General features: G+C 37.4%; 1 protein-coding gene across 1 annotated transcript in view; it reads right to left on the reverse strand.

Annotated features, from left to right (window-relative positions):
• Positions 1-15,142, reverse strand: part of LOC107589354 (ephrin type-A receptor 3-like) — a 62,508-nt gene that overhangs the window by 23,658 nt on the left and 23,708 nt on the right. The window contains exons 6-8 of the mRNA XM_016277768.1: positions 7,869-7,936; positions 7,440-7,565; positions 5,913-6,098 (exon numbers count right to left, since the gene is read on the reverse strand). Coding sequence (XP_016133254.1) covers positions 5,913-6,098; positions 7,440-7,565; positions 7,869-7,936 — 380 coding nt within the window. The remainder of the gene's footprint in view (positions 1-5,912; positions 6,099-7,439; positions 7,566-7,868; positions 7,937-15,142) is intronic.

Raw genomic sequence — 15,142 nt, forward strand, 5'->3', positions numbered from 1 at the left:
TCCTGACTTAAAGGAAAACGTATCTGTGCTGCGTGTAATAAAACTTCGTGGCCCGATCCGCTGGGTGACAAAGGCGGTAATAAATTAGCGAGGATTGCAGGAGACATTATGGCAGCTTGGTGGAGCGAGCGCACCCTTATTATAAATCTACCGAATTCATTTACTCACTTCCTGTCTCTATATGAGACACATTTGCAACACGTTCACTCGAATACACGCTTAAGTGTTATTTCTGATTACTAAAACAAATGCGAAAAAGGAATATTTCATGAAGCAAAAACTTTCAGTATTGCAAATGTGCAAAAGTATTACCCATGATTCTGCATGATTCTCCCTACACTCTCAAACTACTTCTACATTTGTACATATATGCATATTTTTCAATAATCCTAAAATATGTTATTTCTATGCAATCAACATCTTTAAAACAACAGTTTTGTATTAATCTATCATTTTTCATTGGATTATGCCATTTGCAATGCTTCATGGGATTGTAGTTCTTTTCTTCATTAAAGCCGTTAAGTACACGGTCTTGTACCTTTGTATTTTTGTCTGATTTTCAAAGATGTTTAGCTTTAAATCAAAGTTTCTAATATTGTGATTCACCTTGTAGCTGGTTGGTGTGGTTTATATCAAAGGGAAAAAACAAAGAATGGGAAAAATTTAACTAACCATTCATGTATTTGTGTGTCGGACAAGCATACGGTATTTACATACAGACTAACATATTCATTGTTTATATTAGCAACTGTAAGTGTCTTCTGTTCAATTCCATTAAGCTATTTTGAACACAAGAAGGCATTCTGCATGAACGCCCACACTTACAAGGTAGCTCCTTCTGCAGATATTAGGAAAAAATACAGAACATTGGGTTTTGAAAGATGCTCGAGTCATGGGACGCGAGGTCTATGTGTGTATATAAATATATATGTCTCTATGAGTTTGTGAAAAACAGGTTTGATCACCCCCCTCCGAGCATCACCGCAGCAACAGACTGGTTATACATCACCTAAAATTAAATCACTATCTCACCAAGATAAATGCCTTCCACGACACCCCCAAACCTAAACTCCCATGTCTCATCTGAAAAAAGAGGGGGAAAAAATGCAATTCCGTTTATTTTTCAGAGGCAGACTAATGTAGCTGTCAGTCGTTGAAAGAGAAAGAGAGGGAATGGGCTGCAGCGTACTGTGTTCAGGGAATGGAACGGCAATGGGTGGCCATCTGATGTCACTATGTGTGTGTGTGTGACTGCTTTATCAGAAAGTAAGTTGAAGCGGAGACTGGCATTGATCCTGAAAGAGCGGGTGACCGAGGCAGTGGATCTGATCAGAGAAGCCTCCCGGGGCCCTGACCTCAGAGTCGAGCCCAGAGAGAGAAAACACGAGCTGGACGTGCAGTTCAACACTGTGAGGATTTAACGGCATCACGTATTTTTAGTACTTCAGCTTAAACATATTTATTTCAGTTAGTATTTTACAGGATGAATCAAAATGTATTAGTATTTAATGGAATGTCTGATTTTCGTTGAAAGTTTGAAAGTTAATTTAAATTTTTTCAAATTAGTTTTTTCATCCAACATGTTATTTGAAAAAATTAAATAAAATACAATATGCTTTAATGTGGGAGTCCTCCAGAACAGAACTGGTTTCAAAAGCTGAAATTTACAAAGCTGATTTCAAAAGCTGAAATTTACAAAGAAAATTAATTTCATACTAAAGGTCTTTGCATACTGAGTCTGAAAAATCTCGTCCGAAATTTCTGCACGTTAAAAAATAAATACGACCTCGCGTTGTGTTAATCATGTTTACACACTGCCTCCGAAACTTTCGTCCTTCATTAAAAAAAAAAATTCTGGTCAGGTTCAATTTTCTGTGTTTTCGCATCCGTAGCAAGTATTTTGATAGAAAAGGATGACAAATACAAAACCAACGAAAAAACGCATATGAAAATTTCGGACTCAGTGTGCAAAGACCTTAAACGCTTGACTAAACTTTGCCTGGTAAACTGCTCTGGTAAATCTTTTTGAAAGGTAATCTAGTGTTGATTTTATACGTGGGTTTAAGTGTTAAAACAACCATTAGCCACGATTACAGCAGGCGGTTAACTAATAAAACCCTCCTTATAATGAGCTCTTCGGAAAACAACTCTGAAAGGTTCGCTCTTGACATTAATCTCTGGCAACCTTGAGGGGATTTTTTAATTTCTCCTCTAATTCATGTGTTATCAAGTGATCATCTGGACATCTGACATGCCAGCTTTTCCTGACGAGATATAAAAAGGTTACGGCACAACCACAAGCACACACAAGCAGCTTCATCCGTTGCAGACGGTGTTCGCTATCTCAAAGCACACAATGGAGCTCATTGAGGGCTTCCTGCATTAGCATCACATGTCTTATGAACAGAGGGCAGGCATATCTCTGTGATTTCACCCTCAAGACCTGGTTTCTCTTTTTGCTTTGTTTCTACAAAGAGAAGAATAGGTTTAACCCTTTATGAAACCTGCATGGCTGGAATAGCAGCAGTCTACGATGAGCTCTGTGTATGCGGGAGTGAACTAGCAGTTAATGTCACTGGTGGCTTATTAAGTGTGGCCTCAGGTACAGAGCTTTAACAGAAGGATAGGTTATAGATTTACATACTGTGAAGATCAAGAAACCCTGAGGGTGACACTAAATATGGTTCAGGCAGGCAGGTTTACAAATCATTCTTCAGAAGACAGTGCAACTGTCTGACACAATGTTCTCTTAATATGAAGGAATTGTCCTTATTTTTTGTAAGTGCTTTCCCTGTGTTTTAGATTTACAGGAAATGTCTGTAAACTTCTCTATGGATTTTTTTTCTTACAGTGATATATCATATGATGCTGCTATGGGTTATAAACGAGCTTATAAAAAGTTTTCCTTATTTCACTCCAGAAATCAGTTTGGATGCATTAATGAATTCATTAAATTCATTTAAATTCAAAAGTACAGTAAAGACTAATACATATTTACAAAAGAAAAAACAATCTTTCCAATAAATGCTATATTTTTTATGAACTTTCTATTAATCAAAGAATCCTGAAAAATGTATCACAGTTGCCACAATATAATTAAGCGGCACAACTGTTTTCAATATTGATAATAAGAAGAAATGATTCTTGAAAACCAAATCAGAATATTAGAATGATTTCTGATTGATTCTGTGATATTTAAGACTGGAAAATTGCAGCTGAAAATATGGTTTTGCCATTACAGGAATGAGATACATTTTTAAATTATTAAAATAGAAAATAAAAATGAATAAATTGTAATAATATTTCATAATATCACTGTTTTCTTTTACTGCACTTTTGATCAAATAAATGCAACCTTGGTGGATGACTTCTTTGACCTTTCAAAAACATAAAAAAAATCTTACCCACCCAACATTTTTTAAATAAATATAATAATATAAAAATAAATAGAAATGCATACACAAAACAATTTCCTCAAAGCTTGATAGAATGATTTTCCCAGCTCTGATCCTTTGCTACTTTCAAGAAACATCTAAAAACACACCTCCATCGTGAGCACACACACACAGTAAAAATATGAATCGTTTATGTCATTGTACTGTTTTTGCTCAGCATAAGTGTGTCTGATAATTGTAAAATGTAAATGTGACTATAAAAGTACAGAAATAAAAATTAAGCTGTCATTGTCTGTGGTGAAAATGGAAGCATGGATCCAGGTCTGCTTGTATTGGTAATATCTAGGACAGAGACTTAAAAACCATATCCACTTAAATAAAGCTGTCACAGCACGCTGCTGTCAGAGGCATTTCGCACAGAATCTCTTGAACTCTATACATACTTACCAGGGAAAATCGCTGGATTAATCTATTCCCAACAGAGTCCCTCTGACCTACGTGTTTGTATGGCACGATCGGGGAAAAAATGAATACCTGCAACAAACTCAAGTAATCAATATCACATAACGCCTCATCTGTGTAATGCAACACCCCTGTGATTTACTTCTAACCGGTATTGTAGAATAATCACTAAAGGAAACAGACCTTTGTTACAGGTGATTTGACATTTAGAGAGCATGTACATGATAAAAAATGCTTTGTGACATCAGATACAAGGCGGATTGTGTAATTGCGTATTGGGAGGGAGGCACACCAGCTTGAGTGTGTGTGTGTGTGTAAACATATGTTTGTGTGTAAAGCGGCACACCAGAGGCTTTACATTTGGCCTGTAGTCGTCCCATCAGGACCCCATCAGTGACACCCCTTAACAAGCTCAAATCAGGCCCATTCTCACTGCTGGCTCATCCATAGAGCGAGAACCCCTATTGCAAATAGAGTATTGATTTTACACCCTGCATTAAAGTGGTTTATTTCGGCAGCTTGGTAACAGAAGAACTCATATCTCCATATACTCTGCATTGACATACAATGAACTAACTTATAGGATAAAAGAGAAATTGACCAGGTTGATGTCCTGATGGCCCACTTTGGGCACGATTATGAACATAAGAACAAAAGGAGCTGTTTTTCAACTTTACAATCTTATTGATTTTCCAAATGGTGTTTTAACTAAATGACACATGATGTACTTAGCACTGAGCTGCTTTCCAAGTCCCCGCTGTTCCCTGCATCGCAACCCTAAATCTACCACAAGAGTTAGCGTAATTTAACACAAGAGTCTCCACAAGACTTTAAACTTTCATTGTCCCCTAAACAAAGGAGCGGTGGTTTTAATGAATGCTTTCTCGAAATAGCAGCCACTTCGTTAAGAGGAAAATCCTTCGCGGTGGAAAGAGCACGATGATAGGAGATGATAGCCTCCTCCAAATTGAATGGTTCCAGATTAGGCGATTGTTGGCACATAAAGGAGGAAATGAGAGATACAGAGAGATCAGAACTTTTCTGACAAATGACGAGATAGCTATTAAAAGGGCTATTTCCAAAGCTTTCTTTTAGTCGCACCAGACCCACCATCTACATAACAATGGAAGCAATCACAGTGAGAGGGAGGGTTTGGAACATTATTCAGATAAAGCACTGTTGATTGGAGCTCTGTTTTGGATTCGTTGATCGCTGAGGCCACAAGCGTAAAAAAGAAAAACAAAATAAAAACTACATTTACAAAGGCTTCTTTGTGTACATCACTAAAATTAGCCCTGAAGGATAACACTGGGAAGTTAGATTCATTCTGTTTATTCAAAGAACCAGTTAAAACTTGATTTACCAACTCATCTGAGTCTTTATTCAAAAGTGTTTTTCCACAGTCTTCTGCTGTTTATTACTGTTTATCACAAATTGATTTTTATGATTTTTTCCATTAATAGTCATTTAATACTGTACTTAGGTTTACTTTTGCATAACATTTCCTAATCAAAAGTTCCCAAGTAGCCAATTGAACATTTTCAAATGAAAAGTTAATTCTAGAGCTAATATGTCTAGTCACGTTTAAAGGTTTGCTCTGCAATACATCTGCTGTAGCGAGTCTTTGTCTTCCAACCCTCTTGTGTGGACGAATCCAATTCAACAGAGCCATTCAGGTGGAACAGTCAAGCTCTGTTTCTGTCCTCCCCAAGGCTGAGCACGTCAGTGAGTACAGCACACCTCCATCTGGCTCTTAATAACAATGCCATGAAAACACTTTGTGACCGCTGTGGCGGAAAAGGTTTGTTGGTGTAGTCACAATAATCATATATTGTCACACTTGTGCTATTCAAACACGCTGTATAAAAATTGTACAGAGCCAAGAACTCGGTGCAATTGAATTCCCGCAAAATGATTTCTGAAAGCACTTTTGAGAACAGCTTATTTTTCCCTCAGTGCTTACAATGCAGTGTATGTTTACTTACTTTACTTTACTTACGCCATTTAAAAGCCATTGGGTGAAGGTGAAGACGACAGTACATGTCAGTCACTTACATCTGGTAACGACTCCCTCCAGTCTGATGATGTTGGGGTGGTCAAATTGGCCCATGATGCTGGCCTCGCTCAGGAAGTCCCGCCTCTGCTTCTCTGAGTATCCAGCTTTCAGACTTTTGATGGCCACGTAGATTTCTCTCTTGCTGGGGAGCTTCAGACGGCCACTGCAAACCTCACCAAACTCACCTGGAAAGAAGCACATGACTATCATCAGCATCAGACTATGGTGGATTTATGAAGGAAAATACGCGTAAACAAAATTCACTTGACTGGACACTGTGACTGTGTTCACTGTCTTGTTTTCCAGTGAAAATATATGGTAACACTTTAGTACAGGGACCAATTCTCATTATTAACTAGTTGCTTATTAGCATGCCTATTATTAATATATTGACTGTTTATTAGTACTTATAAAGCACATATTATGCATGGCCATATTCTACATCCCTAATCCTACACAATACCTACATTTAACAACTACCTAACTAACGGTTAATAAGAAGCAAATTAGGTATTTATTGAGGCAAAAGTCAGAATTAATGGTTTGTTAATAGGGAGAATTGGGCATTGAAATAAAGTGTGACCAAATATATAAACATTATTTAAAATAGATATATTTTCTGCATAAGATATTACAACTCATTAAGACAGCAGAGAATATATTTTATTTTTAATTTTTCTGACCACATTTGACTTGTTTTTTAAAATCATAAATACACAATTTAGTGAGGTTCATTATATAAAAAAAGCATTTTGCCAATGGTGCAAGAAAGTAATTTATACAAGTACACAATTTAAGGATTTTTTTCTTCTGAGAAACAAGATATTTGTTGAAATGTTATTACGTGAGAAGAAAGGGACCGTAGAGTGACACGAGAAACATAAATCTAGAACAGCTTTGTAGAAAACTTGGCATATACTGTATATATATTGTTTTGGGAAAGCTCTGTTATATGGTGGATAACATCTCAGTCAAATATGTTTGGGTTAAATGCGTGTCCTGTTCTCACACAAAGAATCTAAGAATATTTCTCCATGGCATTGTTTAATTCAGAACTCCTAAAGCCCTAAAGAACTCTATTGCACACTATTGCAGCCAGATGAAGAGAAATTGGAAATGATAGAGAGAAATAAAGAACCAGGATAAAACACAAAAAAGTCTGAAAAATGGAGAAACAGTCACTCACGGACAGAGAAAGCATACGCTGAGGAAAATGAGATTTCAAAGCCAAGTTCAGACGCAGAGATATGCGGTATTAACAGCTCAGTATTTCAAACAACAGCTTTGTGTGTGAGGATTACGGTTGGCAGACGTTCTATAATTAGGGCTCAAATAGAAACCTCAGTTCTTTGACATACATTAGCACACAACTACGCTTACACACTGAAAACATTGAATGTTTTATGAAGTGAACACACCTCAATATTTAAGGAGCTACACTGACACGATTTGCATAATGTATATTTGAAATTCAATATTGTTTTATTTTCATTTTATTTCCACAATTTGAAGAATAAGACTCTCACCTGCACCTATAACTCTCTCTATACGTATAGTGGAGGCATCAATTTCCTTGGCAAAATCTCGGATGGCTTGATTTGGGTCCTCGTAAGTGTGGGGGTGAATATACGTCCTGCTTCCTGGAAGTTTCACTGCAGTAAGAAAAAAATAAATAAATACCACATATGATTTTCACACAGGGATTTTCAGTCCGAATGAATGCCAAGACACGACTGCACCATAAACCCAAACAGCCTCCTAAAAAAGTTGGAAAAGATAAACTCTATGGTGAGGTTGAGCATGAGGGTTTTTGATTTATATCGCACTCTCACAGCCGAGACTGGAAGAGAGACCTTTTACATTTATGTTACCTCTAAAACCAACCGTTTGTTTTGACAATCCATTATGTATGAGTGTTGTGTGTGTGTTTGTGTGTGCTATTTTGGCCATCGTACCTCTCCCATTCTGAAACTGCATTTTTTCTTCATCTGGATCTTGCTTCGCTTTAATGTAGCCACAATGTCTGCAACACATAAAAAAAAGATAAAAACATCACCTATAAAAATTTATATTTTTATAAACCAGCCATAAAATTGCCGTTCAGGACTGTATGAGAGTGGGGAATAGATTATGATTATTTCCAAGCTGCTGAAGAGATGAAGTTCCCTTCATATATTAGGCTCAGCTGTGACATCAATCAATGTTTTTCCGTCCATATTTATAGCATTAATTGTGTCTGAACACGTTTGAATGAGTATGCCACCTAAAACATGAATAAAAGTCTTCAAATGAGAGTTTGAGGAAGTGTATGCCCTGATAAAAGTTAGTCTTTGCATGTGTATGAGTGTGTGTGTGTGTGTTGAGTGCACTAGCACATCTGTGAGTTAGTCTCCGAGGGCACGTTGGAATGTCTAAAAATACCCACTGGTGTTCTGGGTCTCCGTGGGTACGATTCTGAAACCGTCTGCCTTCGCCTGCAGCAATATAGTGCAACACACCCAGTATAAAAGCTCCTAGAGGCTTAGCAACATTTTAAACATCACTGCAAAACAACAGCCCCCCTCACAGTCATTTGTCAACTGAATGCAGTTGCAGTTTATGCATTAAAAGACCCCTGAAGCATGTCTCCTAAATGCATTTAATTTAATTTAATTAAATAATAGCTGTTTCACATTTCAGTTGTACAAGTTCACCTTTTCATGCAATCCATGTTTGACTTTGCGTCTGCGATGGGAGATTGAATATGAGACTAAACTCAAGCCCATCGTATATGACAAGCAATTTCCATCGTGAACTAAAGAGGTTTATATACTTACAGAACTTATGTAGTACGTAAGTAAATAAATAAATGGTGCCAATAATAAAGTAACATTCAACATAAAGTTGAACGAACAAACAAACAAAAATTTAATAAAAACAAGGTTTCAGTAATTAAAATAATAAATAAACTTTAAAAAATCTGATTAAATAAAAAAGTTAAACGAACAAATTAACAAATAAATAAGTAGTGCCCATAAAATAACCAAACCAAACCCAACCCAACCCAACCCAACCCAAACCAAACCAAACCAAACCAAAACAAAACAAAACAAAACAAAACAAAAACAAAAACAAAAACAAAATTCGTAAATGTTCAGCCCTGGTGTCATGTGTCAGAGACAACAAAAATCTTTCTCTATTCAATATATGAGCAATATTAGCATGACTGGAATTGATTTTGAGATGTTACCAAGATGGATGCTGAATGAACTGACCTGCCTTTGAGTGTGCCTTGAAACCCATTTCTTTACCTAACCCAAACCAAACCAAAACAAAACAAAACAAAACAAAACAAAACAAAACAAAACAAAACAAAAACAAAAACAAAATTCGTAAATGTTCAGCCCTGGTGTCATGTGTCAGAGACAACAAACATCTTTCTCTATTCAATATATGAGCAATATTAGCATGACTGGAATTGATTTTGAGATGTTACCAAGATGGATGCTGAATGAACTGACCTGCCTTTGAGTGTGCCTTGAAACCCATTTCTTTACCTTAGAGCAGGTCATGAGGATGCTTGAGTGAAGATCTTCTTGAACCGAATCAGCCTCTGCAACTTCCCACATGTAACTGCCTAATCTTTCATGCTCCCTTGCAAACAGCATTACGCTTTAATGAGAGAAGCTATGAGGGAATTACATTTCCCTTCTTCAGGTTCTTCTCTCCCCTGTTCCTGTGCCTAAACTCCCCTCGGTAATTTGTCTCAAAGTAAGAATCACTCATGACAGCTAATCTGAGAAGAAAATGTAGAACTCTCTCATTACAATCAAAGACTAGTACATTTTAAAATCATCTTTTGATTATAATTGGTTTGGGGTGAGTTCCAAGGCATCCGTAACTGCTTGGGAGCGGCCGAGCTCGTGATAAGAGTCGGCAGCAGGGAGACAGATGAGCTGGAGGCTATGGCTTTTAATTTGGCAGTAATGATGAGGAGAGGGGCTGCCCATGCCAGGGTCACAGGAGCCCAGCCATGGCGAGTTGGCAGGCTGGAGCTGTGATTGCGTGGCAGAGAAAAGTGAGAATGATTCTGTCTTTGGCAAGCGCACCTCACTCGCACACATGTGTGTGTACACTACATAGTGTAACCGATTGCCAGTGTTCATCATGCTCCATCACTTCAGTTTGATGCTGATTTTATTTGGCTGAATCAAACACAAGCTCGTCATCATGTAAACGCCACTAATTGGCTGGACGGATGGATCCCCCTGTGCGTGTGTGTGTATGTGTGTGGAAACCTTGACTCATCTCGTCATTGATGTCAAGGAGAATGAAGAAAAAGGTGACATATAACAAGATGAACGGCTGAAGGTCATCAAAACTAGAAAACAAGTCATTCATTAAAATCTCAACTTTATTGTTTTTCTTGAATGCAATCTGACAAATGGGAAAATATCAGCGAATTTAACAGCTGTTTATGACAGCACTCAGCTATGCTGTCAGGAAAGTGACACAAGCGCACACCAAAATGCTGTGTGTGTGCTTATTGTGACAAAGATTTTGCATTAGTTTTTCTAATGTTTTGTTAGGGCTGAATCTAATGTAATCATCCTTTTATAGAGATGCTTAAAAGCACAACAATTACATTTGCAGCATTCTAACGTATCACTTTCTGAAGGTTTGTTAGTGTGTTGGATGGCATTGTTAGTCATGTTTGAGTCTTGTGATTTGAAAATAGTTAAAAGCGTTACAATTTTATGCATAGACAGATAGATAGATAGACAGATAGACAGACAACTAATTAAACGATAAATATAATGACAACTATATTATGATAGAACAATAGCTCAATAGACAGAACAAACGATAGCTCGATAAATAGAATGAACAAAAGAACGACAAAATGGACAACAGAACAAGCAACAGATAGACAGAACAAACACAAAATAGACAACAGAAAGTTGTAGATGGACAGAAGATAGATAGATAAAACAAATGTTAGGACGAGCAAGATAACAAATGAGTGAACAAACAGACATACTGTATAGACAGACAGACAGACAGACAGACAGACAGACAGACAGACAGACAGACAGACAGACAGACAGACAGATAGATAGATAGATAGATAGATAGATAGATAGATAGATAGATAGATAGATAGATAGATAGATAGATGGATGTGTTAAATTTACAAATTCAATACAAATTCATGAATTGAAAGGGAGCCAGTTCTTCACATTTGAATTTTGATCTCTAAGATCAATTATGGCTATTATTCATTATCAAATAATAATATCTTCATCTGGGCATCAAAATAATACTATATCAAAGAGAAAACTTGTCAAGTTAAAATAATAGGATTCTTGCTATAGATTGTACAATGCAACTGTTTCTACAATCAGTTTCTGTTTTGAAATGAAAATGTGCGCATGTCAATAACGAGCATACATTTCCATTACATAAAGTGTGTATGCGGATATTGAGGACCACAAATCTTATGAAGCTGTTCTCACTGTATGTCTGTATGGCTGACAGGCCTCTCAGAAATCTAATGAGAAAAAGTGCATCTTATATTGACAAAATGTCTCTCCTTGAAGAACAAAGCAGCGAGCATCATCCTGATGAACGACTCCAATCTTCCAGTGTTCCTCCAATAAATGAGCGAGCGTTGCTTGCTTTTGTTGAGCAAGGCCTCTGCTCTTTCAGTACAGCCTGAACACCATGAGGACAAATCACTTTGTGCTGCCTAATGCACTCTCGCTCTCTTTCTCCAGAACATTCTGCCACACAGAGCAGACAGATTTGAGATGTTCGGTACACCGGGGTCTGCTATTGTACATTGCTGACGGGAGAAAAAAAACTGTTCCCGCTCTACGTGAAGGTCTAGCACATTTCAGCTTCATATTTCCTCATTCTCGGAGTCGCACACTCAATTTACATATCAATTTACCTTCCCGGTCTAATATGCTGTCACATGAGCGCCATTCTTCTTCATGACGGCTTCCAGCTTTCTGTCCTGCAGACCATATACTGTGGCTTCTATAAAGAATAGTTCACCTAAAAATGCAAATTCTGTCATCATTTAATCACCTTCATGTCATTCTGTATGACTTTCATTCTTCCATGATTTTAATTTTTAAACAATATCCTGGCCACTCTTTTGCCCAAATGCATTATAAAACTATAATAAAAGCAGACCATTCAAATCAGTCATCTAAAGCCATTCGATAGCTTTGTGTGATGAACAGACAGAAATTTAAGTTGTCAAAATCTTGACATCCAGCATAGCTCTCACTGACATGTTCATGAGATTTCATATTAGAAGTAAGGATATCTTATCCATCTCCTAATCATTTTGAGTCTAATATTTCCAATGAACTGATTGTTCACAGAACCATCTGAATGATTTGTTCACTTATTTTTATGTTTTATTTTACATAAAGCTATCGCATTGCTTCAGAAAACTTGGAATATAATGTACGATTCGTATGGACCTTGACTGCACCCAACTTTTAATTCTCACTAAACAGAAAAAAATTTCAAAAATTAACCTTTTTATGAAGAAAGAAAAACACTACTGTTTAAAAGTTTGGGGTCAGCTGAATTTTTTTGTAAAGAAATTAATACTTTTATTCAGCAAAGGATGCATTAAATTGATCAAAGGTGACAATAATATACATTTATAACATATCAAAATAATTTTATTTAAAAAAATGTTCTTTTGAACTTTTTATTCATGAAAGAATCCTGAAAAGGTTTTCACAAAAATATTAAGCAGCACAAACTTTTTCAAGATTGCGAATAAATGATTCTTGAGCACCAAATCAGCATATTAAAATGATTTCTTAAGGACTGTGTTACACTAAAACTCTAGTAAATGCTGCTAAAAATGTACTCAGCTTTGCCATAAAAGGAATACATTACACTTTAAAATGCATTCAAATAGAAAAGTTACTGCAATACTATTTCACAAAATTACTACATTTTTGATCACATAAATTCAGCCTTAGCAACTTCGCTCAAAAACATTAAAAATATATTTTGAGCATAAATACACACATGTAAAAAAAAAAATTATACAAAAATGCATTTAAATAAATGTACTAATAAAAATGTAAACAGGAATTGTATGCATGTCGCACAATGATTCAGTTATTTTTATTCTTTCCTTCTCTCTTATCTGACCTTTTCACTTTTTGGAACTTGCATCACAATCATTTCTCCTCTCCCTTCATCTCCCTCACTATATTTTCACATCCACATCTTGACACTCTTTGAGGGTTTGAGTCGGAGCAGAGCTGATGATTGTGCTGACAGTGTGCTTTCTGCTCGGAGCGCTCAGTTGGGCTGCAGCATACTAACGCTATTGAAATGAGACTTGGGGAGAAAGTGATCTGCTGTAACAGGAACCCTAGAGCTGTAGAGCCCCTTCCCATCAGCCTCTGCCCTGAGCACCGAGCTGACTAAGGCACTTTTTGATTCCCCCATCTCTGCGAGGTGCCTGGTGTGAAAAACGGCTCTCCCCAAAACAGAATTTCTTTAGGATCAAGAACGCCGGCCAGACAAAGACAGCGGTGTGATCAAACGGAAGGAAACTTTCTCCTCTGCGTGAGCTCAGATGGATGGGTTTTTTATGCCGAGACTCCTTTAGAAGAAAGTTTGATACCTTTAAACTGAGTAAATACGGATGTAAAGGGAGGCTTTGAAACCAAACAGTATCAAATTGAAATGTAAATCTAATGGAAGTTCAAAGGCTGGAAAGACACAAAGGAACTTCTCAACCTTGACTGAACCTTCTCGAAATTCAAACTTTGTCGGATAAATGACGACAAAAAAGCTGTATATAATGAGAAATATTTTATATGACAAGCAGGCTTTCTCGATATTCAGATCAGTCGATCAAGACAAGCAGGACTACAGAAATAGGAGGACGGGTCAGGGTCCTGCTCTATCCTCCTGGCATTCCATTAATCTCCATTAAAGCCTCCCTAGCCACATGTCCTTGCCAACTGTTTCTAACTGACGCGCAATTAGGTGAAAAAAATGGTTCAGATATTCCCATGACTGCCGCTGCCCTTACCCTCGCGCTCCAGCAGTGTGTTGAATTACGATCACCTCATCTGGTTTAATTCATCCGCCATCTCATTTTACAAACACAAAGTGGACCGCCGTAGAAACGGGAGCAAGAGAGTCGGCATCATGAAAGCCTTTCGCTAAAGAGTAATCAGTGACTGTTTGGTCAAAGCGATGACCCTTTGAAATACCAGTCAGATTATAATACACTTGAAATTACTTTTTGACCTTGATTTTTATTCAAACGAACATGGATGTTTATCGTAGGCTTCTGCAAAATACACATATCTGACCTCCACGCTGACCTTCTCTACTGATCTGTTCCACCTTTAAAACATTCTCCTCATCTCAGAGTGATGAATGGCAGGCACTCTTAAATGTTGATTTCCTGTTTGGTGCACGCCTGGGCTGGGGAAGAGCTGTAAAACCTGAAAGGAGCCTGCAAAGGGCACAGCATGAAGTTATTTCCTCCCATAATGCTTAATTGCTTGTTTGATTACCTTGTGTTTTCCACAGCATTAAAACGGGAGGTGACCAACCTTAGCCTTTCATTTGACAATAAGCATGTGACCTTGAGATAACCGCCCATGCTGACGACACAAAACAGCTACGGTCAAGCTGATATGTGGATTTTACTTTTTATTAATGGGAGAACTAAATAAGCGTAGGAGACAAAGTGACCTTCTCAGGTCTGCAACACGTCTACAGCCAATTCTGAAAAGGTTTTAGCCATTCTGGAAAATTATTCTGTTTAAAAATACCTACTGAGCACTCTTACAAACTAAACTTAAAATTTCACAGCCTGATGCTGCAGAAGAACTTTTCAAAGTTCCGCAAAGGACTATTTATTCTCTTAAATAAAAGGGAATTATCACATTAATGCCATAGAAGAACCATTTTTGGTTCTTTCAAAAAAAATCTTAAGAACCTTTTTCCACTATAAAGAACAGTGCCGTGAGCACTAGAGTCAGGTCCCAAGAGGGTATAGAGGGCGGCCGTGGAGGATTTAACCTTCTCGCCATTTAAGGAACCTGACGACCAGGTCATGCTTCCCCAGTGACATCCTTTGTACGGGGTCGTGGTTAGCAACAATTGCAGTGACATAAACTTTCAGGGTGGAGGGAGACAGCCTTCGCTCCAGCCCTTGCTGCAAAAAGGACAGCACAACTACGAT

This window comes from Sinocyclocheilus grahami, unplaced genomic scaffold, assembly GCF_001515645.1.
Source record: "Sinocyclocheilus grahami isolate Dianchi unplaced genomic scaffold, SAMN03320097.WGS_v1.1 scaffold115.1, whole genome shotgun sequence".
Taxonomy (NCBI): Eukaryota; Metazoa; Chordata; class Actinopteri; order Cypriniformes; family Cyprinidae; genus Sinocyclocheilus; species Sinocyclocheilus grahami.